This window comes from Pecten maximus, chromosome 6 (genome assembly GCF_902652985.1).
Source record: "Pecten maximus chromosome 6, xPecMax1.1, whole genome shotgun sequence".
Lineage (NCBI taxonomy): Eukaryota > Metazoa > Mollusca > Bivalvia > Pectinida > Pectinidae > Pecten > Pecten maximus.
In genome coordinates this window covers 44,182,371-44,209,261 of record NC_047020.1, presented here as the reverse complement: position 1 = coordinate 44,209,261, position 26,891 = coordinate 44,182,371, and the positions used below count along the sequence as shown (strand labels likewise).

Below are 26,891 nucleotides of genomic sequence, written 5' to 3'. Positions count from 1 at the left end.
GCCAAATTTCCTGATTCAAATTTCTGATGAGTACTTTTCTTGATGGGCAAATTTCCTAGCTTTGATAGTTCTTGAGAAATAATCGAATTCAGTGGACAAATTACCACAACAACACAATCTTCAACAAAAAAGGGCAACAGTTCATACATCAAGGACTTTCCATAACCTGTTGGTAAAGTTGAAAAACAATCTTTCTTAGATGCTAAAATGGTAAAGTGATTCCACTTGTTTCTGTTTTAAGAAAATCATAGCAGGTTGATAAAAAAAATTCATATTAAAAACGTTGTAATGCTTTTTTCAAATAGAAGCATCTGTCTAGCTGTGCTATCATGCCAAATCAACATTGCTGTTTATTCACATTTTAGATAGAGAATAGTAAACACTAGACCTACTCAGTACTCTTTTCTCCTTGAAGATATACAACTGTACTTCTACTTTAATTTGGGAAGGGTGCGAAAGGGGAGGGGGGGCAGTGGCTTTTGAAAGGTGGATGCCAGGCTATCTTCCAATCAAATTATGTATTGCCCAATGATGGCCCTGGTTTGTTGAATCAATAATTTGTATTGTATCTCTATTTGTATATTCAACTGCACGGGTAACCGTATACAGGTGCATGGAAGGAGGGTGGATTTTTACCATGAATGAGGTGCAGTTGTAAATTGTCCTCTTGTGTCTTCAAAATCACATGGCGATTTGAAATATTATACCAAACGTCTATTTTAGATATCAGGCAAGATGAAGAGACCACCAAAACAAATTGCCCTCATAAGGGGTACTTGTTAGATGGTATTAAAATGAGGGACCCCCCCCCCCGGCATTATTATTTGTTTACATTTCAAAATGCAACCCACTGTAAACAACGAATCGCTTGATTTTTCTGCCAAATTATTACCGCCAGTGAAAAGAGCATATTCCAAAACCCTTTGTTATACACTTGATATCAAATGTCATACTAACATCATATAACAATTTATAAATTATTTCACCTCGTGGAATTCAAGAAGTCTTGGCCGCCTCAAACCACGTGTTGCTGTTCAATCCAAGATGGGTCCAACGGAAACGGAAATAAGGGTCAGGAATCATGGGAAATTTCTGTTCGGAATGTTTCTAAGTTGTAGCAATAACACGTTATGATTTTTGCGCGAAAATACTCTGCGGGGTCGTAAAGCAGGGTAGGGCCTATATTGTGAGGAAAGCAGAAGCAAGGTAAGTTATTTCTCAAAAACATGTGAAAGTATCAAACATAAAACATGGCGATAGCATTTCACTGTGTAGACTCGAAATGTAAATGCAAGATTTTGTTCTTTGACACTGATGGAATTAATGTCGAAAAAGCATTTGCCGATGAATTTTCTTTGAATGAATAACCAAAATGGATTTCTGATAACATTTAAACAGCACATTGACTTTAGAGTTGTGGTACTGTCTTTGCAAGATCACAAACTACTTCACATTGTTTACTGAATGACGGGAATGCATGTTTTTGTGCCAGCAACGATGAAATATATCTTGCCTTGACATTGTCAAGACACAATCATTTGGACATATTTTCTATTCTGCAACTAGAAGTATTCGTCTATATTTATGATGCATGGTGAGTAAACAGTATCAGGTACTAATAAAAGTGCACTGTCCTAACTTAAGATCGTGACGTCTTTCTGTAGGTATTGTTAATGAGTGGCTCAATATAGAAAGGTTTGATTTATGTGATAATGAAGCTATTTTTAGTATTTGATTTGATTGTACCTTTAAACTTGTGATAATTATATATCTGGTATTAGATATTTTGAATTACAGATGAAAGTGGTGTGCATTTATGCAAATATTAGAACATTTTTAAGTTAGTCCCATTTGTCCCTAGATAAGCATATTGAATTTTGGAAACCAACATGGCCGGCAAGACGCCATCTTTAATTTTGACATTTGATGTTCAATTTTGTTCCCGCTAAATAGACTTGATGGGCACCAAGATCCCTCTGAAATCTCTTGTAGCTATGCCAAAGCAAGGGGACTTAACTCGTCACGAATCGTTCGGAAGTTTCATGGTCGTGGGGTCGATTGTGGCGTTTGAGAGTAGGTCTATATTACCACTGAGTTTAAGGGTAAACCTTACTCCTATACGTATATGAGGTCTTATTCCACCTGATTACATTGGTGGATATTGCGACCTCATATCCCCTCAGCGTGTTTTTCTTGTAGCTGCCAGCGCCCTGATTCTGGGGCGCGACAAAAAAGTGTCATAAACCAACTAAAACGATAATTCATGTTAACAAATATGTGTACGCTTACTTGTTGATGAAGTATCAATCCATTTATGCACAAACTGTTGATGAACACCTCTTAAATATAATTATATCCACAATAATTCACTTGCAACCTGCTGTGTTCAAATATTGGGTCACTAAAACAACTTTGCTGTTCCAGTCATTATAAAATACGGATTACCAACGGCTTAAACGACAAAAGAGGCTAATAATCACTGATCTTGGATATAGATATGGACACACGTTGTGTAACTTTGTGTATTTATGATAGATAAATTGAATAAGGTAAGTCAGATCATATGAAATGTGAGTAAAGATAACTTTTGAACGACTTTAATTAGGTGGGTCACAGCAACAGGTTTTATGTGCGGTGGTGATTAGAGGTTACATGACAGCCTGTCAAAAGTTTCTTGTCGTGTAAACCTCTAATATTATTGGAGTAGGGTAAACCTGTGTTCTTTTGTTCCGAATGAAGCTGATTTAGGTTTGTTGAACGTTTTGCTATGTGCCTTTTATCTTTACACGAATCCAACAGCTGCAGAATCATCGTGGGAAACGAATGCTAGTCGTTTCGGTAACAAGTCGTTTCGGTAACAAGTCGTTTCGGTAACAAGTCGTTTCGGGACTACCGAAACGACTCGAAGTCGTATCGAGTCGTTTCGGTACATTTCCAAGATATTTCGGGACATTGATAGGACGTTTCGGTAGACTTCTAAAATAATTTATATTCTATCATAATTGTATTAATTGCAGTTCTGTTGTTTGGTTCAACATCTGTATGTTTCTTTACGATAGTTAGGGTTATGTCCCTTACTACGTTTTTTCTTCCGGGTTGTGATGAACTCTGCCACGTGCCACGGGTCAAAAGTCTGCGTAGTTAACATCCATTTGGTAGGCTAATATATTCTTTTTTTTCTCTAGGAAATATTTCTGTAATGTTACGGAAAGACTTTTGACCCGAAGCTGCATAAAACTACATGAGAATATTATGGAAAATCAGCACAAAACCACAACGCACATGTAATGTTTTTATTATCATTAATAACAAGCAAATATAACAGTGTAAAAAGATCAGTGTAACAAACAATAATTTTATTATAACTCATAAAAATAACAATGATGTAAAATGAAATTATATAATATAAATCAATTAATAATAAAAACAAGTTACCACATAAATGCATATATTATATGACATGCTGTTGAAAAGCATTCGCTACACAATAAATTAATATATAATATACATGTATATCTGTGTACCCAGGACTCGGGACGTGGACCCTGCTTTTCTGAAGCCCCATATTTTTTTTATTTTTTTTTACTTTTTTTTATTATTAATATTTTTTAATTTTTTTTTAATTTTAATTCATGATATCTATTAACACTACAATCTATAAACATATCTATGAACAAAACTACGAGAGAACTACATAAGCGCTACATAAATTAACATTGCATGATTGGACCATCCTGGAAATAAACTAACAAAATGTTCATTCAGCACTACAAGCTATATACATATCTATAAACAAAATGTTCTTCACTACTATAGCACTACATCAGCACAACATAGCACTACACAACGCTACACAACACAACACTACAGTTCATCTACATAAACACACTTTCAATGTAACAAACGTCCTATCCTCCGCATCAGCTGGGAGGTTGAAACCTCACCATCTGTATACTGTCCCCACAAACGAAAGACTTCCCTCTGAATGTCCCGTGTTTTCTTGCGCTGGTATCTTGCGAGCTTGTTCTCGCAAACCATCTTTGATTGAAGGGGGATCGCGGTGGCTTCCCTGAAGAGCTCCTGCAACAACAGATAAAATGGAACGGGACCCCTGATGTTGACTCGGGAATTCAACCGGTTGTTCTACGTCGTTGTTGGTTCTAATAGCCGACATGAAAATGGACCACGAGCTGACGGGGAAAGTTCTGTAGAGAAACAAAGAATGAATTAGTAATGCGACTAAATAATAACATCGTTTTTAGGTTTTACTTTATAGTAAAATAATATCGGATTACACTGTATGCTATTTTCGAAAAAATATGATTTCAAAACTAATATATATATGTTACATTATACAAATAGTTATTTCTTCCAACCCCTTATTTTAACGCACCTGCTTCGAATCCATGTTCTGTCGATATAATCCATCAGGGATGCTAATGCCGGTGATGTGACGCGGTCATCCAGCCTCATGAAAGTCTCCACAATCTGTTCTGATGGAAGGAACGGGAGACACATCACTTGCCGAATGAAATCGTACACATCTCCTCTCTCGTTGTAGGCAGTCTGAAATAATAAGAAAAATGTAATGTTACTGTCACAATAACTTCAGTATTATATGATTTAAAACTACATACAAAATTTTCTTTTTTTTCTTTTATATTCAGATATAGGTATATACTTTTTACGAGAAATTCAAATATTCTATTTAACTATTTATTTCAATAACTAATTTCTTAACCTATACACTTTACAATACCTGTAATCCGAGCTCCTGAACTTTCCGGAACACAGCCTGTGACCAGTGGAATGCACAACCCTGTATCCGACAGTCCGGATATCTCTGGCGGATAGCCTGCCACACGGCTGCCTCGAAGTCCACAACGCACAGTTCCAGACGGATGTCATCAGGCAGTTGGCGGTCGATGGATCGAAGTACCTACAAAAAAATACAGAATTATGATTTGGAAAATGATCATAAAAAAGAGGTATTATTTGTTATCCATAATTTATTTTATTATTTATATATTAGTGTATCATAAATGAATTAAATTGTTTTGATAAATTAGTTATCTTAAATATTGCAACATTTGATATGTATAGACCTTTGCTGTAATTACCTCATAATAATCCTCTGTTCGCTTTCCAGACATAAAACAGAATGCCAGAGGTATCTGTTTCATGCTGGAACCAGACCTAATGAACCCATGGATACTAAACAGCTGTGTGAAGGGAGGCTTGACCACGTGGAACGTTGCATCCATGTACCAGGTCTTGGTCTTCGCAAGGAGGCTGAGTTGATGGTCTGTTGCAAGAATAAGATGGCGGCGTTCATTCACATTCAGGTCCCTCAACATAAAACCAGGAGCTGTCGATTCAACGAAATCTCTATCCAGCTAGAAACAGAAAGCAACAAAATGAAAAACAGACCTTTTAATTTAAAGTTTTTTTTTGGCGAAGAAATTTACACGTTTTACTTCTTACTTCTCACTATTTGATAATACCATTATTACTATCATTGTCAAATGTTATCATATTGATTGCAAAGTTTACTTGTAAAGCTATGAAATTTATACATTTCGTTTGTTCGAAGAAGTTAACAGCTGAAAATTATCTCCCGAAACGACCCGAACTTCTACCGAAACGACTTCCGAATGTCCCGAAACGACTTCCGAAAAAGTCCCGAAACGACTTGTTACCGAAACGACCTGTTACCTGGGAAACAGAAGTAAAGTGGGAAAATATACATGTTTTCGTTATTATTGCAAAGGCACGCGTCTAACAAGATCAATCACACATATGTAACATTTTAGAATTTAATTAAGTTTTTAAAATAATTATTAATGATGGACAAAGCATAAAACAAGTCTTATTTTCCAACACTGTCCCCTGTGTGATGGGTGCGTCTCGTTCTGAATTCAAGATGGCGGCACAAATGAAAAGTGACGGACATGTTATCTGTGACGAAAAAAACAGCTTATTATTTCCCTATTAAAACTTGTAAAACTAGTTGTATGACACTGGACACTTCTAATAAATTGAGTATCACTTTATATCCTGCAGAACATCTTGGAAACTACTGGTAATGTGTTTAAATTAAAATCACAAAATGATAGTTGATATATATTCCCACAAATGAAATGCAAAAAACAGGCAACACTTTCACTGTCGGCGTCTGCACAGAGGTTTCCGTGCAAAAACTCAAATTCCTTTCATCAGTCTGTCTAAGTGAGACATGTTGCACAATTAATATGTATGGCATATGAACTTTAATTTATGTCTGACAGATCTTATCTCAAACATCACACAACATTTTATTTGGATTTTCAAGGGTATTACAATAAAGAATGAAGTGTAGTGAGGGGCGATAACTCATTAGTTAGTAATGATAGTACGAGCTAATTCCCGATTTTTGCCGGCTATTGTAGCAATTTGGGGGTGGAAAAAATGACACATACAATTTTGATGGGCTTTTGAACCATTGTAAAACTCGGCTCCATCTAGGTCTGGATGTATCTGGTATCCCTGTGGAAATTCGTAATGATGAGATATTTTGGGTCAAACATGCCAAAATCGTCATTTTGACTAAGAGGTTCTGTTAAAACCACCCTCAAAATTCGAAAAAAAATCCAGAAACATATACAATGCACATGTAAATAGATAAATGTTTCCTGAAGAAAACCGTCTTTTTAGTTTTTCAATATCTTTATCAGAACGGTCACAATGTTGTTTTGAAAATGGCCTTTTTTTTCTACCTTCTCAGTATTTTTCCACTCAACAGTGGTATTTTGCTATAGCAGACGATCGCATGTTCTGATGACGTAACGCCCATCCTGAACTCGTCACGAAAGTTTGTTGTGGAAGCCGCATTTTGATTGAAGTGCTTGGTGAGCTGGGTTCAGTTGTATTTTACTGTTACTGCCAGTATATATTGCTATTTTTTCAATATCAGAGGCAATGCTCCAGGATATAGATGCTTTGTCACGATCATTGTATGTTGCTTTTCACAAACATGCATGCGAAAAATCAAACCAGCGTTCAGAATGTCAAATTCCTGAAGCCTCGTAGGCCTAACGCTGACAGTAAGTAAACTTGTTTGTTTACGTTGATATAAACAAACGACAGTAGATATGCACGAAGAATAGTTCCCGTTTATTTGCTATTTACTGAAGGGATAGGCCTACTTTGTCTCCAAATTTAATTGATTTGATATTTCGATAGTCTGTGTATTTGTATAGCCTCGCCAGTGATGCTTGTTTACGTCTAAAAAAACCAACGGGAATCTCCAGATTGAGGTGACAAATTAAATATACACAGAACCATGTTCTCTCAGACACTAGGCTATCTCGTGAACGAGCACACCTGAGACTACTACTCTGCAACTTCTCTGATATATGAATTACTTTGTGAAAAAAGAAATGAAATATAATTTTTGATTTTTACCGATGATATACTGACATAGACTTACTAGAGTCCCGCGGTGAAGGGATGCCTTTCTCGGGCACGTCTGTCTTACTACCTATACTGACAGTATATACTCGCACGAGAAAGACTAGCATTATCGATGAACATTATACAAATCACTACAATCATATGTAGAATGTAGTATGATAAAATATGCTAAAATAATGTAAATATGACTAAGATTTCATTTAATTTTGTAGAACTATTTAAATTGAACCATCTACACTGCGGACTGGAAACTTCCTGCATGGAATATTCAATAACGTCAGCCAGTGTGACATTTTACGATTTGATAGACCAGTTCAAACTATTCAAATTATTTGCTTCACATTACATTATCAACAACTTTTTTTTTTGCAATTAATTCATTTTTGAAATTTTTAATGAAATAGTATAGTACTGGTCTATTATATTTAAATGTTTACAACTTGAAATTAAAGTCTGTAACATGCCCTTGATTGAGACTGTGCATTTGGACAGGTTAAATCATATCGTCTTTTGCATACATGTAAATAAACAAAATTAATATAGTAAATTTTCAAACTCTTTGTTTCATATACCATACAACATATTTAAATCTTTCGCTTGCATACACCGAAGAATTGATTAATGCAAAAAAGCTGTTCTGACAAATTTATGCTAAAATATTGTGAATTATTATGTTACATTAAGTTAAACTCAGTTACAGGGTGTGAAAACATGTCATGTAATTTGTTTTGTAATATTTTTGTTTTAAAATTCATTTAAACTTATTACAAAAGGTATTATAGCAAATTATTTGACAAAATCAGAGTTACCAGAATTCAACTTTCACAGTGTTTACAAATCAGTCTTCAAAATTTCATCTGCACACAGGTAGAAATTAGTGGATTTTCAAATATCTTTGCCTCAAATACCATACCAACATATTTAAACCTTTTGCTCGCATGCGCCGAAGGAAATAATGTGCGAGAAAGCTGTTCTGACAAATTTATGCTAAAATATTGTCTATAATTATTATGTCGCATTAAGTTAAGTTAATTTTGGTGTTAAAACATGTTATGTTATTTTTTGTAAAATTTTGATTTAAAATTAATTTCAACTTATTACAAAAGGTATTATAGAAAATTATTTGACAAAATCAGAGTAACCAGAATTCAGCTATCACAATTTTACAAAATAGTCCTCGAAATGTCATCTGCACACAGGAAAATTAGTGGATTTTCAAGTATCTTTGCCTCAAATAGCATACCTACATATTTAAACCTTTCGCTCGCATGCACCAAAGAAAACAATGTGCGAGAAAGCTGTTCTGATAAATTCATACTAAAATATTGTCAATTATTATGTTGCATTAAGTTAAACTCGGTTATTTTGGGTATGAAAACATGAAGTGTAATTTTTTATTATCTTTTTAAATCAATTTTAACTTATTGCAAAAGATATTATATAATATTACTTGATAAAATTACAAAACTCCCAATATCTTATCACTATTTTACAAAATATTCTGATTCAAATTATCATTTACAAACAGGTAAACATGAGTAAATTTTCAAATATTTTTACCTCAAATACTGTACCATACCAACATATTTTAATTTTTTATTTACATGTGAAAAAAATATGTTCTTGATGGCATGTGAAGGGCCTCCTATATGTTGTTAAGTGAGGTAGTCACTAGCTACTACAAGGAGACCCTACCTCAAAATGACACTGGCTGTTCAGGGGGTGATAATCCCAGCAAACATAACAACACAAACATAGTTAAGAGTAAGGCATGTCATTTATTTTCAGTGCTGTTAATCGATGGAACGCGACAGGCCTCCTGCATGTTGTTCAGTGAGGTAGTCACCAACTACTACCCAGCCTCAAACTAAGAGATGCCACTTATTTTTCAGAAACCCGCCAAACTGGTGTACACTGCTACCTCATAAGAGGTTAAAAAAAACATGATTTTTTACGCTTGATTAAGCTTCATTAAAATGAATTTTAGCTCAAATTCACTTAAAATTTGAAACTTGCTAATTACCTTATTTGTGATCTGGCAAATTTAAAGATAAAAACAGATAACTTGCTCACCTGGTCTCATGTATTCAATTAATTATCAGTTATAATGAAGTGATTACTGAATAAATTATTCAATGTTTTATAACAAACTCAAAATGACTGATTGGGTATGGCATAATCCATATAGGCTGAATACTGGTTGATTTTGCCCGCTTTGTGAACTCTTAAATTTTGGACACAGGATTTTGACATCATTTACATGACATTTTAAAATCTTAGATGGCATGTCACTATTTTATTGATTAGATTACTGTGGGTGTGTAACAGAGCGCATGATTAATTAAATTTAAATTGTCATCGCTAGGAATCAAACCCAGGACCTCTGGCTTACTAGTCTTACGCTCAACCGAGCGAGCTATAGAGAAGATCTCTCTAGCTGAGCGGTATATTGCGGCTAGTATTTACCAGGTTACATATTCCCCCTCCAGGAAAGAACTCGTGATGCTTGTGGAGCATTCCTGATTATTATTCCTGGGACTCTACGTGGGCGCCAATGTAACAGAGCGCATGATCGATTAATTAAATTTAAATCACTGCCTCTGCTAGGAATCAAACCCGGGACCTCTGGCTTACTAGTCTTATGCTCAACCGATTGAACTAAATTGAAGATCTCTCTAGTTGAGCGGCATATTGCGGCTAGTATTTGCAGGGTTACAAGTGCATAATCTATTGTTTGTTAGCTGGGTTTATCGCCATATGAAGATCTAGAGTCAGGATCTGCTTGTAATAGTCGGTGGCTACCTCATTGAATAACACACGAGATATTGGGATTGGATAGATGCTAATTAAATCAACGTGCCATATTCCAGAAACCTGTAGAATTGTGAGAATTATTACAAGATAACTTATAATTATAACCAATACATAATTAAGTCCTCCACTTAATGAAATTTGACACTCAGAGGCTTCTAATTATTGGTGGAAATTGTGATATTGTTTGATTTTGATGAAATTTGGTATGTAGGTACATCATTAGACACCGGTCCCTCTCGTAGCCTCCCTTTCACATTTAAACAAAATGGCTGCCAATCCTTTGTCAAAATTCAAATATTGTTCGATTTTGATGAAATTTGATATATAGAAACATCCTTGGACACAAGTCCCTCTTGTAGCCTCAATTTCACATTTAAGCGAAATGGCCGCCAATTATCGGCCTCTGATTGGTCCAGATTTAGATATTTTCGATTTTGATGAAATTTGATATGTAGGAACATCCTCAGGGGCTAATCTAGGATTTGGGGAATACTACCCATTATGAAATTTAGGGGAAATAAAGGGACGGCAGTGTCTTGAATTATTCTTTAAATTTTAACATTTGACAGCTATTATTTGCTATAATTCTTACATATTTCATTAAATTTGGGGGATTTCCCCTGTTTTGGAGAATTTTCCCCTGTTTTATGGCATTTTTTCTTGATGGGGAATTTGTTTTCATTCAAAGGGGAAAACACCATCAGTGGGGAATACTACCCAATTTCGGTAGTAAAATTGGTCTAGATTAACCACTGAATCCTTGGGCACAAGTCCCTCTTGTGGCCTCAATTTTACATTTAAACAAGATGGCCGCCAATTCTCAGCCTCTGATTGGTCCGGGTTTAGATATCGTCCGATTTTGATGAAACTTGGTATCTAAGTTCATCAATGGACACCGGTCCCTCTCAAAGCCTCACTTTCACAATTAAACCAAATGGCCGCCAATTCATGGCCTCTGATTGGTCCAAATTTAGATATTGTTCGATTTTGATGAAATTTGATATGTAGGAACATCTTTGGACACAAGTCTCTCTTGTAGCCTCAATTTCACATTTAAACAAAATGGCCGCCAATTCTCGGCCTCTGATTGGTCCGGATTTAGATATCGTTTGATTTTAATAAAATTTAGTATTTTGGTACTTATTTCCACACGATACCTCTCGTTGCCCCAATTCTCGGCCTCTGATTGGTCCAGATTCCGATATCATCTGATTTTGATGATATTTGGTATATAGGTACATCATTGAACACCGGTCGCTCTCGTAGCCTCACTTCACGTTTAAACAAAATGGTCGCCAATTCCTGGTCTATCATTGGTCGAAATGTAGAAAATGTTCAATTTTAATTAGATTTGATATATGGGGATATTAAGGGGACTGAAAATTCAACTTTATGCGTTTTGTTGCCTTTACGAGCAACACAGTCTTTTTATTGGTCGAAATTTAGATATTGATTGATTTTGACAAAACGTGCTCACACAGAGTTATCGGCCCTTACTACACTTCATTCCATCTGTGACATCCTTCAGGTGTCACCCTCTAGTATACAAAATGATCCAATGAACTACCTGTTATCAGTGTAATAAAATCTGTATTAATTTTTGTTATACTGTATAAATGAAGTATGACCTACTTTGTACCAGGACTGACGGTTCCCATGGTTTCCATTGCAATGTCATTGCTTATAATGGCATCATATTTAACATCACCAAAGAAAGAGGTACCAAATAAGAATATCACCAATTTAGATTGTTTCCATCAATTTCAAAAGTGAATTGTAAGTTATGTGATATTTCCATCTTGTGTGAGATTTATAAAAGTATTGATGATTTATTCTTTGTTTTTATTCTCCAGATTCCAGACTATAGTTCTTTGTACTATTCAGACTCCCAAGAGGATACAACAAGTCTTCAAAGTTTTGCAAGTTTACCAAACTCTTCACTTAACTAATCGCAGCAAAATATCACCTCAACAGCAAGCTCGTCACACTTGTTTCCACCGAATGTCACTTCAACAGCAAGCACTACTGCATACCCAAGCCCTTAAAACGGCCATTAAAAACCCCATTAAAATTTCCCATCATAAAACCATCAATCATGCTATTAATTTTGTACCTTTAATTGCTATTAATTGAAAAATTTTAATACAAGTTTGATAGTCTTTAAATGTGACAGTTTTCAATTTTAATGATCATCAAAGGGTTGAAACAAATCAATTAGTTCATGGTACTTAATTAATACATTTTAATGGCTATTAACAAAACATTTATAATGATCATTAATTATTTTAATAATGGCTTTTAATTTAACATTAATGACTATTAAAGGTACAAAATTAATGGGTCTGAAAAAAAATTAAATGCATTTTAAGGATTTTAATGGTTTGACAAAAACATTAATAGTCATTAACTCTTATCACCACTGTCAAATTGCCCATTACAAACCCATTAAAGTTTTCACTAAGTAATTGCCATTACAATGTAATAGGGCCATCAATAATTAGTCTTCAATGTAATGGGCATCAAACCTTATGGTGTAATGGGCATTAAACATTTTGGTGTAATGTAATGGCCATTAGGTTTGGAGCAAAACCATTTTTGTAATGCCCATTAACAGTGTCATTACTTTCTGAAGTGTACTCTGTAATGGCCATTACATTTCATCAGAAAAGGTGTAATGGCCATTAAAGGTGTACAAAACTAAAAGACCATTACAAGAAAATACACTTTAATGGCCATAATTTTTAAAAATATATAATGACCATTACTTTTAAAGTACAAAAACTGTTTAAAGATCAACACAATGGTAATGGCCATTACGTTTTTACAAACAAAAGTGTAATGGCCATTATATATATACAGGTATACAAAATTAATGGACCTACATGTGACCATTACATTAGACGCATTCAGAAAATTTAGAAAATGCATTTTACCACTTAATTTCATCAAAGTTCATCATGAACTGTATCACTATGCATGTTTGACAATATCGTTGTACATGTAGTCCTTCCATTAAAAATTGCATTCAAAGTGATCCATCATTTGTTTCAAATTGATAACTGCTTCAAAAATGGGTATTCACAGTACACAATCATGTGGACCCAAAATCCTTTTAATATTCTTCAGATACATGTAAGAGTGATTTATGTTCATTATTGCATTAATTCTCAATGTACATATGATGTGTGTTTGTACAATTTGGTTGAATAGGCAATACAATTTAAGAAATGCCAAAGCTGTTTGAATATAATGTACACTATGTAAATTTAGGTCACATGCATGGTGATTGGTTTTAAGTTAATTCTTACCTATAAACAGGTTGACATACTTCCAGAGTTGAATATTTCATTTCCTGGTAGTCTTGTATTAATCATGAACCAGGTATTAAAGATAAATACTTTCCTTCATTTGTAAAATAACATGTTGTTCATATGTGTGTGAAAAGCCTCATGGCTGCCATGTATTGGAACTCTCCTGCTTGAAGTTAATGGGCGGGAAAAATTTGGCGGGAAAATTTGGCGGGAAATTTGAAGTTTTTTTTATTGTGAAGGGGTTTAGTAAGCCTGTACAGTTTCCTTATTCTTCTTTAAGCCAACAACAAAATTGTAATATAGACATGGAATTCAACAATAACAATATAATGAAAAATAAGATACTGAAATAATACATTAATTTAAGGTCAACAATTCATGGTAGTATATTAAACATTGTCATATATATTACAATATGATGTGATGATATTTGTAATATTTGTAATGGCCATTACAAGAAAAAAAATGTTACTTATGAGGAATTGCACATCGGAATAACAAATGTAATGGCATTACATAAAGGTACCATTAAGTAATGGCTATTGCATTATGACCATAATTTGTTATGGTCATTAAATGGAAAATGTAATGGGCATTACATAAAGGTACCAATAAGTAATGGCCATTGCATTGTGATCATAATTTGTTATGACCATTAAATGGAAAATGTAATGGGCATTACATGAAGTTACCAATAAGTAATTGCCATTACATTGTGCTCATAATTTGTTGTGGCCATTAAATGGAAAATGTAATGGGCATAACATGAAGGTACCAATAAGTAATGGCCATTGCATTGTGATCATAATTTGTTATGGCCATTAAATGGAAAATGTAATGGGCATTACATGAAGTTACCAATAAATAATTGCCATTACATTGTGATCATAATTTGTTGTGGCCATTAAATGGAAAATGTTATGGGAGTACATAAAATCCACAGTTAGTAATGGCCATAACATTATGATGACTCCACTCTAATGGCCATTACAAACAGAATAAAGGCCATTAAGAAAAATACAAAACATGAAGTAATGGCCATTATTTTGTTAATGACCATTACAAAGAAAATATTAATAGGAAAGTAATTGAAATTTAGAAAAATAATGCCCATTACATTACTTAACTCCAGGTTTGTCCCAAAAATGGAAACGAGAAATAATGGCCAATTTTAATGGAATCAGTGTTTTTAATGGTTTTGTAATGGGTTTGTAATAGATTTGTAATGACTTTGCTGGGCAGTAGTGAAGCTCGTCACACTTGTTTCCACCGAATGTCACTTCAACAGCAAGCTCGTCACACTTGTTTCCACCGAATGTCACTTCAACAGCAAGCTCGTCACACTTGCTCCCACCGAAAATGTCACCTCAACAGCAAGCTCGTCACACTTGTTTCCACCGAATGTCACTTCAACAGCAAGCTCGTCACACTTGCTCCCACCGAAAATGTCACCTCAACAGCAAGCTCGTCACATTTGTTTCCACCGAATGTCACTTCAACAGCAAGCTCGTCACACTTGTTTCCACCGAATGTCACTTCAACAGCAAGCTCGTCACACTTGCTCCCACCGAAAATGTCACCTCAACAGCAAGCTCGTCACATTTGTTTCAACTGAATGTCACCTCAACAGCAAGCTCGTCACACTTGTTCCCATCAAATGGTAATTAGGTCATACTACAGGTGTTGCAGGTAAATAGGTCATACCACAGGTGTTATGGGTAAATATACATTATTCCACAAAATACATTTTGGTCAGTTTTATATATTGGGGAAGTGGATGATTGAAATAACTTTGTCGGATATAGCACAACACAGAGTCACAAAGAGCATTCACTATATCCACTTTGCTTTATCATATTTATACAAGTATTTGCAAATCTTTACCTATTAAGACTTAATCATTTGTATCAATATTAGTCAGTTGTGTTCAGCTTAAGTAATACCTTGACTATATTTGGTAAACTTGGATCATGGTAAACAAAGACATATGGAATACTAAAACCTAAACTAAGGTTTGAGGATTGGCAGTAATGTTTTTATTCTTCATAACTTTTCAATACACAAAAATCATGTAACAAGACCTATTTTTCGGCATAGCCGTATAATTTTCTTTTGTTCTTGGATATGACGCGACAGGTGGCGTTACTGGTCAACAAGATGAAGCATGTGATTGGTCAATGCAGCGGTAAATGCAAAATGCAGACATGCAGTTAAAGACGAAACAAAATTAAGATTGAATGCAAGATGAATAAGTGGATGTATCTATTCAAATGACACATTAATAAAATCATATTCCTGATTCAAATGCTGTCTTATTATCACCAAAAATGATTCAAACCGATATAATTTTGTTATCCGTGCTTAAACTGCGCATTTATTAAGTAGTTCGTTAATTCATTTCACCAGAAGTTTTACATTATAAACACCAGCATTTAAACTATGCCGTTTATCTTTTTTAAAGATACTTCTTGTTTCTGGTATTTTTTGTTAAGTATCTTGGCCATTTTAGAGCGTCAAAACAGGAATGACAAGACTTATAATTGTGTGGAATTCTTCTTTTCTATAATAACAGGAAGCAAATCAGAGTAACATGATGGATCTGGAGATAGCAGACTACGAGCGGACAGTCCAGGCATTAAATATGCAGTTGACAGAGAAAGACACTGCTATAGGAGAGCTGAAGGTGGAGATAAAGAGAAAGGAGGAGAGAGTCAAGTCTCTACAGGAACAGATAGGTAAATTGTCTTGAATATATATAGAGAATAAGAGAGAGAGAGAGTCAAATCTCTTTTAAGGTAGACTTTTGTTGCATACAAGGATTTCATTGTCAGTTTTACTTTCACTATCGCCTTCCTTGAAACCATAATGAGAACAAATCCATCCAGATTAAAAGTACCTGGTATTCCAGGATTTCTTTGTTGCATCATCATCATCATCATCATCATCATCATCGTCGTCGTCGTCGTCGTCATCGTCACAGAACAAACTAATCTAGATCAAGGCACCTGGTGTCCATACACATCATATATAATACTTACATTATGAAATAAAATGAATAAACAGGCATTTATTTCCATTAAAGATAACATTGTGAGATGTATTTGTGTTTCTACAGAGGCTGTTGATGAACAAAGAAACCAGTCAGAAGAGAGAGGCAACAAATTCAAACAGATGCTGGTCAAAACTAAAAAGGAGCTTGCTGATGCTAAGAAATGGGTAGGTAAATGAAAGAAGACTTGACCTTGACAGGAGGAAGAAATTGATCTGTTAATGTGATCTTTGACCTGGATTTCTAAAATGATATGTAGAGTGGGTTGTAAATATGACATGATTTGGAACAATGTAATGTGGTACAGAAATGGATGTTTGATCTTACACTGTACAGTATAATGTGGTACAGAAATGGCTGTTTGATCTTACACTGTACAGTATAATGTGGTACAGAAATGGCTGTTTGATCTTACACTGTACAGTATAATGTGGTACAGAAATAGATGTTTGATCTTACACTGTACAGTATAATGTGGTACAGAAATGGCTGTTTGATCTTACACTGTACAGTATAATGTGGTACAGAAATAGATGTTTGATCTTAGACTGTACAGTATAATGTGGTACAGAAATGGATGTTTGATCTTACACTGTACAGTATAATGTGGTACAGAAATGGATGTTTGATCTTACACTGTACAGTATAATGTGGTACAGAAATGGATGTTTGATCTTACACTGTACAGTATAATGTGGTACAGAAATGGATGTTTGATCTTACACTGTACAGTATAATGTGGTACAGAAATGGATGTTTGATCTTAGACTGTACAGTATAATGTGGTACAGAAATGGATGTTTGATCTTACACTGTACAGTATAATGTGGTACAGAAATGGATGTTTGATCTTACACTGTACAGTATAATGTGGTACAGAAATGGATGTTTGATCTTACACTGTACAGTATAATGTGGTACAGAAATGGATGTTTGATCTTACACTGTACAGTATAATGTGGTACAGAAATGGATGTTTGATCTTACACTGTACAGTATAATAATCTACACTTTGAAAATATTGTACATTAAAATTTTGTATTACAATACTACAGCTTTAGGTGTACACAACTATCTCATAGTAGGTTTTTTGAATGTAGTCCATCTTCCTTTAAACAGTTTTTGATTCCACTATTTCTTGGAAATGTAGACTGTTTCTCAATTATCTTTTGAAAGTTCCCCTTGAGACTGACATGAATGTTAGGTGGAATATTTGATAAACTTATGCCAGAAATGTTTTCTTTTCTTTTTACGCATTAATGCGTTACTAATCACTTTGAACAGAGCTACTATTTTCCTCTTTCCTCAGAGATATATTGTAGCTGTAATTAACCATATTCTATTATGTGAACCAGATACATTTATATACCAGAGTTGTACTTCCACTCTTTCTATGACCATTGTTTATTTCTTCATCAGGAAACAGAACAGCGGTCCTCAGATGCTCACCTTCGAGGTGAGATGGAGAATCTTAACCAACAGTTGGAGGAAAACAAGGTGAGCTGTTTGTAGTTGTGTTCCCATACTTATTTGTTTCCTAGTTTTATCTCCTCGTGAACAGCCAGGGTCATTTTGAGGCGGGTCTTGTAGTAGTTGGTGACTACCTCACCTGACTAACATATGGTAGCCCTGTCTCATACCATCCAGAGCAATACGGGTAAAGTGTCAAGGACACAACCATGACAACACAGACCGGCCCACTTTTCAGCCTCCCAAGAAACACAGACTGACACGGTAGGAAGGGTCAAACAACAACTAAGTGTCTTCGCCTGAGATCACATGACCCGGTACTTTAACCGACTGAGCTAACATTAAACAGTTAAACATAGCATTTCACGCGCGCGAAGTAATCTGCGTTCAAGGGGGGCAACTCTTACAACGTCGTGTGCTTGTGTTTACATCTGACAGTCCTTAGATTTATTATATCGTCGGTGTCGGTTTTGAAACGTTGGATTTAACTATAAAAATACACACCTTCTGAAATAAATATATATCATATCAGCTATAAACCAATAGGGCTACATGGTTAAAAAATAAGACATTTCATCTGAGCGAAAATATAACTCCGTTAGGCCTACTGTACTAGACTAGGCCTACAGGCTTGTTGTAACAGTTAAACTTACAGTGCAGTACAGACGGACTTTACCTTCGTTATTCTATCAAACTCATTTCAGCGTTTTTTCAAAGTATTGCATGTTGATAGAACTTCTTTTTCTCGGATGTTGACAATTTGATCACAGCCACGTCTAAAGTCGGTCAAGTAAGGCAATTTTTTTTATCGGCGAATAATTCATTCGTTCATCACTTAACCACAAAAGGAATAAAATTTGTGTGCAAACTTAGTTTGCCAAAATCGGGTATGATCTTTCAGAATATCATGCATAAGTATTTAAATATATATTAAAAACGTCAAATGAAAAAATAAAAAAATTGAAGAAAAGGGCTGGCTGAGGGATACTTTTGCCAGAAATTTGGTAGTGATATGAGAGAAAAAGACTCTTTCATTATGTGTGTATGTAGGATAGGGATATTCCACCCTCGGGATCACAAAATGTGGTAAAACCCTCGGCAAGCCTCGGGTTTCACCACATTTGTGACCCCTCGGGTGGAATATCCCTATCCTACATATACACATATGAAAGAGTCTTATATTCATCATTTCAAAATCTATGTGCCTGTATAAATTGTAGATATCAATGAGTGAGCTGGCTGGAGAAAACCAAAAGTTGAAGGAGAAAACGAAATCATTGTCAGACTCTAACCAGCGGACAATTAGGTCATTAGAAAGTCAGGTGATGTGGAGGTGGCGAGGAGTGAGCAGGGGGCCATACAAGCTGAATATGAAAGTTACATGAGTCGAACCTTATTTTGTGGTATATAGAGAACATTTAAAGATGACACATTGTCAACAGTATTATACACAGCTTCTCTCAAAAAGCATAAAATAGAACTAACTCTATTGAGATAAATGATTAAAACCAAGATATAAAAAAGATAAAACCTGAAACTGGTAAGAATACTTTAAAACAGAAAAACAACCAGGGCTCTACAATATTATTTTTTCACACTTGTCCGTTTGGGCAAATGATTCTAAAATCTACTTGTCCGACAGCCAAATGCACTTGTCCAAACTTTTCCCACTAACTTGCAGAAAAATGTTTGCCATTATGATAATCATATTATAATAATGAAATAGATTAAGTTAACTCTTTAAAACTGTGTCAGTTGTCTTTATTTATTATTACAATGATTTTTTCATTATAATTCACTTCACTGTAAATGTCATTGCAAAGCCAACTGCTAAATAAGTTATGATTTTTCATTATAATGCACTTCACTGCAAATGTCATTCATGATCAAGTTTTTGTCTCTTTGAGTTTCCTGCTACGCTGAACCCAAATTTCGTCAAATCCATATTACACCTGTCAGCGTGTTTCCAATATAAACAGTCAGATCAATCTTTGTCATGTAAACGCTTATATATAGGGCGATCTCTTAAATACAAACGCAACAGCGATTCAGATTATCATATTTGGAACACATCTGGGTTTTCACATAACATACCAATAGCTTACCTCCGTGCAATCGATCTCTTTGAAGTCACATTTTATTGAAAAACGAAATGAACAACTCTTGAATTTTGTAAGAAAGACATTTTAATCTTTTTTGCCATTTCTAAAAACATAGTTTCTGCTAAAAATCACTTGTCCGAGCGGGCAAGTGAGTATCCTGATGTACTTGTCCGACAGAGATTTGTACTGGTACGGACAAGTCGGACAAGCGTAATTGTCGAGCCCTGACAACTCATCAATAAGAAAATCAATAACATTCTCATTGGTCAAAAATAAAGTGATATGTTCACACTGCCATGGATAGATATCACTTCATATCTACAAAAGTTTGAAAGATAGCAGTTATATCACAAATATCAAAATGGATTTTAATCTGATAACTTGCTTTCAAAAATATAAAATTTCACATTGTAAATACATTGGTGTTGTCTGTTAATTTATAATGTAAGATGTACAAAATGTTATCAAATATTTACCTGTAGGTGCGGGTACACAGTGTGTTGAAGCAGCAGAAGAAACCGTCACAGGAACCAAACGAACAGGAAAGAGAGAAAAGTAAGTAACCTTATATCAGCTACTGCAGTAAAAAATTTGAATTTTAGCCCACTATCATCAGATAGTAGGCTATTCAAATTGGCCTGCGTCCGTCCATACCTCCCTCCGTAAACTTTCCCTTGGTACTTTTTTATGCATAATGCATTTTTGGACTGATCGGAAAAACAATATGGCCGACTGGCAGCCATCTTAGATTTTGACAATTTCAGGTTGCTCCATCTATATCGTGTTATATAAAGTTATTAAATGTTTTGAGTGAAGAGAGAACGTTCAATGGTGGGCGCCAAGATCCCTCTGGGATCTATTGTTATCCCTATGAATGATATATTTTGACATTGAATGGAAAACATTTAAAGTTTTTATTCATTTTCATGAGTTTGATAAAATTCAGTTTGTCACTGGTTAAAATGATGTCTTTGTCTGTTGTTATGTTTAACTTGACATGGAACTTGTATTTCAGGGAGGGACTAGAGAAAGCTGTTGAACAGCTGAAGAATAAATTACAGGAAACAAGGTTAGTTCACCAGAATATATTACTACATCATAATTTATGTCCATTAAAACCTCCTTAGATTGTCATTAATGTTTGTCAGATGTAAATTTTATAATTTAAATTCTTCCATTGAATTTGAAATTAAAATCGTGTGCGTGGCATTTAATTTTAAAATTTGAGTTAAGGTATGCAGGTATCAGAATTACATGATTAGCTAATCTGTGTTTGTGTTTTACAGTGAGGCTCTGAGCAGTACGAAACAGGAAGTGTCAGTGTTACAGGAAGTGTCAGTGTTACAGGAAGTGTCAGTGTTACTGGAAGTGTCAGTGTTACAGGAAGTGTCAGTGTTACTGGAAGTGTCAGTGTTACAGGAAGTGTCAGTGTTACAGGAAGTGTCAGTGTTACTGGAAGTGTCAGTGTTGCAGGAAGTGTCAGTGTTACAGGAAGTGTCAGTGTTACAGGAAGAACAGGACCGTCTCCTACAGAGACACAATAAGGTGTTACTAGATATACAGGAGAAAGAGGAACAGGTAGGTGACTTTGTCGAAATTATTGTTTCAGGGTCTTAACAGCGACTTTTAACATACAGTTTCAACAATATTTCTTTTCTTTAAAGTACACAATTTATATAATATGTTCTGATACATTTCAAAATAATGAAATTGTCACTACTGTGTTGTCCGTATTGTCCACTATTATACCTGTCTGGTTTCCTTACTAAGTCATAATGTGTCAGAGGTGAATTGAGCAGAGTCTGCAGCCCTTTATGTAGGGTGGTGTAAATGGTGCAGTGTAGCGTAGGGTGGTGCAGGATGGCATATAGGGTGGCACATTGCTGCTGATGATATTGTATTTGTACATGTATTTACTTCACCGACAATCTGAGATATCAGATTCCTTAAATGTTTTCATCATCAAAACGTTTTATTTTTCAAAAAAATGACATTCTGAACTTCCTATGTAGTTATGTATAAAACATTAAGTGAAGTCCTATCAGGGTATATTGCTTGGTGTTGCAGAATGGAGGAGGCCCAAAAAGACAAAATGTCATACAACAAAGAACTACGGGATACAGTCCAACAGTTAGCTGGCCAGAATGAGTCGCTGAGTGGCCGGGGCAACTCCCTTAAAGGTAATTAATTTGACCAAGGGTCAGACTGAGTCGCTAACCCACTCTTTTAAGGTAATTGGTTTGACCACAGGTCAGAATGAGCCACTGACCAACTCTTTTAAGGTAATTGAACTGACCACATGTCAGAACAAGTTGCTGATCAATTCCTTTAAATGTAACTAACCACAAGTCAGAAAGAGTCACTGACCAGTAATTATTCTGACCACAATCAGGACATCACTACCCTATGAAAATGACCTTGATTTGGAATTTGTTGTTGACCAATAAACATTTCAACTGACCAGTAGTCTGAACGAGTCACTTTCAGTTTCTCCTCATGTCAAGTCCAGATCTCACTCTGAACTGAATATTTCCAAGCTTCTTTCCTTTTTCTTTCTGGTGTCCGACAAAGTGCTGTCCTGGTGATTTTACTACTGTCTCTCTATAGGACATGGCCCATCCATTTCCACCGCCTTTCCTTGACTTTTGTTTTTTTGTCCCGTTGACGTGTTATTTTGTAAAGGGTATCGCTACTAGTTGCTTAGGCCAAAAGAATTTAGTGCAGTTCCATAATTATCAATGTGTGAGGGCAAGGAGGTGCCATATCACCCACCAGTATTGAAACATGTTTAGTATAAGGAATACTAGAAAATGGGGCTTTACCACCTCCACCCATCAAATTTTGATACAAGTGACTCTCACACAGATAATTCAGGAATAGCCCTTACAGATTTTTGGGGGCAGGTGTTGATAGCTTGTTGAAGTCTGATATAATAACTCTCCAACGTTTATCTCTATATAACAGTACTGACCTGAAATTACCTCGATGTACATCGTTTGTCTTCACAATGAAAATAATTTCCTGATGAATGAAATGACTACCCTTCACTTGAATTGAGTCTGGCCAATTACTTCCTGAAAATCATTGTGAAATGATTATACTTTACATTGGTATTGATGAGTTGATTAGGAGTAAATTGTATATACAGTAAAACTCGGATAAGTCGAAGTCGACGGGACCAAGCAAAATATTCGACTTATCCGATGGTTCGACTTATCCGTGTTTGTATACGGAGACAAAACCCGACTATCATCGGTTGTATGCAGAACAAGTGCTTGCATGATAACATAGTAGAAAATAAGCAATACATAATAACAAAGAAATTAATTAATTGTACATGATAACAATTATTCCTTTATCTAATAAACAATATTGTGCACAGTTACAGATAAAAACAAAGTTCATGCGTAAAATAGTCTTTGACATAGACACACGATTTACACACGGGAGTCGCAAATGACAGCATAATATTCTATGAAAACGTTACATATATTATAAGAATATAAATGTATGTATTGTACTCATAATATTTATCTTTAAATCCGTTTATATTGTTCTCCAATATAACAATATTAAACAATAAACAGTCCGGGAAAATTGATCGACCGTACGCGTACCGTATGCTGATTTTGTATCAAAGGTGAAGGCCGCGGTCAGTGTTTTATCGGCTGCATAATCATGCATTGCCACAATCTTTTGAACAGAGTAAAAACATCCCGCATATCATTGTTACTATTGCATCGTCGTATTCAGAATTTAGGCATATATAGATAAATCAATGACAGACAGGTATTTTTCTTTGCATTTTTCGATGGAAGATATGTAATTTATCATTTACTTTTTCCTTATTTTTTTCGGCGGCCTTGTGCATCAAAACAGTAAACGGAACACATATTGGTTTGTAGACTAAAACGTGCACATTTTATTCTTAGTTATGTATACCTGAACGTTTTACTTCACCTGAGCACCTGTATAAACAATTGGATGATGCGTAACCGACAGCCGGAAACTAATAATAGGCTCTGTTTACACCGTTACGGGTGATCGGTCACACTCGGTCAATCAGACGAGGCCAGCAAATTTTACCTGAGACAGCATGACGCCTCGATGTTCGACACAAAAATGGAAATTTTGGTATAGTTTAGAAGGGAGGGACCACAAAATATATTCGACACAACCGCAGTATTCGATTCAACAGTGTTCGAGTCATCCGTGCTTAATTTACTAAGATAAAGAAGGGAAAAAATCGGGACCGAACGAAACGTTCGACTCATCCGATGTATTCGATTCAACCGTGTTCGACACAAGTGAGTTTTACTGTACCTGGTACCTGATGAATTATGAAACCTGACACACTCACCCTGTATCACATCAATGTGTTCTTCATACTGTGTTGATAGGAACAGATAAAATGTCTGCATGAAGACCATCGCCGTGCTCTAGACTTGCTACAGCGACAACTTGATTTGGCAGAAAACGACAACATTCGCCTGGAAAGGGAGCTGCAGCACCAAGTCCAGCATGTTTCCAAGATTCTATCAGAACAAAAGAGTCCGGAGACATTCCAAACCGTCCAAACCACAGAATTCATTCCGGATATGAGACATGAAGAGAGACAAGAAGGGGAGGTAATTGAATTGAATTTGTTTTAGCTCTTGGCGCCTGCTCGAAATTCTATCAACTTTGTCCAAATGAATGACTTTGACCCACTTTCAGGGTCACAACTTAAAACAAATTAAAATCTGTAGACAAATTCTGAATATCCATTAGATACCGGGTCGTGATATTTTGTCTAAGGAATGATGAGATGAAAGCCTATAAAGCCTGTAATTGATAAGGTACCAAATTGTTTGTTTGAATAACTCCATGTCTGACTGTACTAACTGCTTCTTCTTCTTCTTATTGTAACTCCCTTCCGTCAATAATGATGATTTCGTGGAGTGTTTTGGTGTTGGGTGCACAAGGGCGCTGATTTGAAAAGAAAGAGGTTTTTTTAATTTTTAATTTATTTTTTAGTATGGTTAAAAGGATAAAAAAAACTTGTTTGACCTTGTGTTTGTTTATGAGGGGTTCAAGGACTGAGTGTTATACGTGTGCCTTGAAGCCCTCTAGTGTGGTGCACTGTACTGCTGCTACCGGGAGGAGGTTCCATTGTGTAATTGTGTGAAGAAAGAAGGAGAATTTATATGAGGCCTTGGTAGTAGATATGTGTTTGTAAGTGTAGGGGTGTGCTTGTCTAGAGTCTGTTGGGTGAAGGATGTTGCTGCATTCTATGGATACATGTTGGTGTATGATTTTGTAGAATAGAATGAGTCTTGTTTGTAGTGATGGCCAATTTAAGTTGTCTTACTAAGCATGTCTTGTACTGAGCTTGTGTTGTGGTATCTGTTTTGTACGTATCGTGGTGCTGCTCTGCGTTGTATCTTTTGTAACTGGTTTATTTGACTTGTGTTGTGAGGGTCCCATATGGAGGAGCAGTACTCCAGTTTGGGTCAAACAATGGCCTTGTATGCATGTTCTTCGATGTGTTGTAAAGTTTATTTTTAGGTTCCGTTTCAAAAAAGTGATTTGTTTGCGTTTGATGTGAAATTGTTTATATGCGTGTCCCATTTAAGGTTGTTCTGTAATGTTATGCCTAAGTACTTGCTGGAGTCTACTTGTTGTAATGTGTGGTTGTGGAGTTTGTATGGGTATTTAATTTGTGTGTGTTTGTTGGATGTGGATATGATATTGCATTTGTCGGGGTGAAAGGTCATCAGCCAATCGTGTTCCCATTTGCCTGCTGCGTCTATGTCTTGTTGTAGTTTGGTTGCGTCATTGATGTTGTGTAATTGTTTTGTAAATGATTCTGTCTGTGAAAAGTGTGGATCGTTTTTGTCCACATTCTCATCTTACCCTGTTAACTTTATTAATTATGTCAATAATTTTAAACAATCGTCAAAGCTCCACCGCCAACTTTACAGTGTTAATATAATACAACAGTGGAAGCTATACTTAAATCTGTTGAGAAACTGGGCAGTGTGAACAATTTTAATGATGGAACCGAGTCAAATTGTAAACGTTCTACCAAAACTCCACCATCAGCACTACGACGACAGTACTAGTGTAGGTCAAATACAATAGCAGATGATATTATAAAATCTGTTGAGGAATTGAAACGATTTAAAATTTCCAGCGATGAAACCAGGCCAAACACACGGAAACAAATACCTTTTGATCATGAATATGTCAAATGTCTTGTTGATAATAACCCAAAGTCCACTACCCTGGAACCAAAGGAGTCGAATACTTTAGATCCATCACTGATCATTTGTGCAGACATATCTATTCCCTATTATGGATTGTTAGAGGAATTACACCTGCAGTTACATGGATTAGCTGTGAATGGAATCAGTGTTTTATTTATAATTAGAAATAAAGATGTTGACTCCCTCACCTCGAAGCATGTGTTTAATGCAGCAATTCATGAAATGTTGGAAAAGTGTCCACTTTTACTACATGTACTTAGCCGTTCCTTTTCGAGTACAGTACTACATGTTCCCTGGGATCAGAAACCCTCATTGCCAGCGTTGCCACTGTATATGGAATGATACTGCATAGCCGGAACAACAAGGCCTCTGTAATCATAGCCGCAACAACAAGGCCACTGTAATCATAGCCGGAACAACAAGGCCACTGTAATCATAGCCGGAA

General features: G+C 35.5%; 2 protein-coding genes across 2 annotated transcripts in view; one reads left to right on the top strand and one right to left on the bottom strand.

The window, feature by feature from the left end:
* Window positions 1-3,622: 3,622 nt before the first annotated feature.
* On the bottom strand, window positions 3,623-5,397 carry LOC117329867. The gene is given in 5 exon segments (XM_033888063.1): window positions 3,623-4,144; window positions 4,146-4,205; window positions 4,394-4,566; window positions 4,760-4,939; window positions 5,121-5,397. Coding segments are annotated over 5 exon segments (903 nt in total). The 5' UTR covers window positions 5,358-5,397; the 3' UTR covers window positions 3,623-3,891.
* Window positions 5,398-15,942: 10,545 nt separating this feature from the next.
* LOC117330201 (GRIP and coiled-coil domain-containing protein 2-like) overlaps window positions 15,943-26,891 on the top strand; it is a 14,965-nt gene continuing 4,016 nt past the window's right edge. Inside the window, exons 1-8 of the mRNA XM_033888424.1 lie at window positions 15,943-16,312; window positions 16,693-16,793; window positions 18,046-18,123; window positions 19,317-19,413; window positions 20,681-20,753; window positions 21,214-21,267; window positions 21,485-21,776; window positions 24,599-24,826. Coding sequence (XP_033744315.1) covers window positions 16,168-16,312; window positions 16,693-16,793; window positions 18,046-18,123; window positions 19,317-19,413; window positions 20,681-20,753; window positions 21,214-21,267; window positions 21,485-21,776; window positions 24,599-24,826 — 1,068 coding nt within the window. The 5' untranslated portion in view covers window positions 15,943-16,167. The remainder of the gene's footprint in view (window positions 16,313-16,692; window positions 16,794-18,045; window positions 18,124-19,316; window positions 19,414-20,680; window positions 20,754-21,213; window positions 21,268-21,484; window positions 21,777-24,598; window positions 24,827-26,891) is intronic.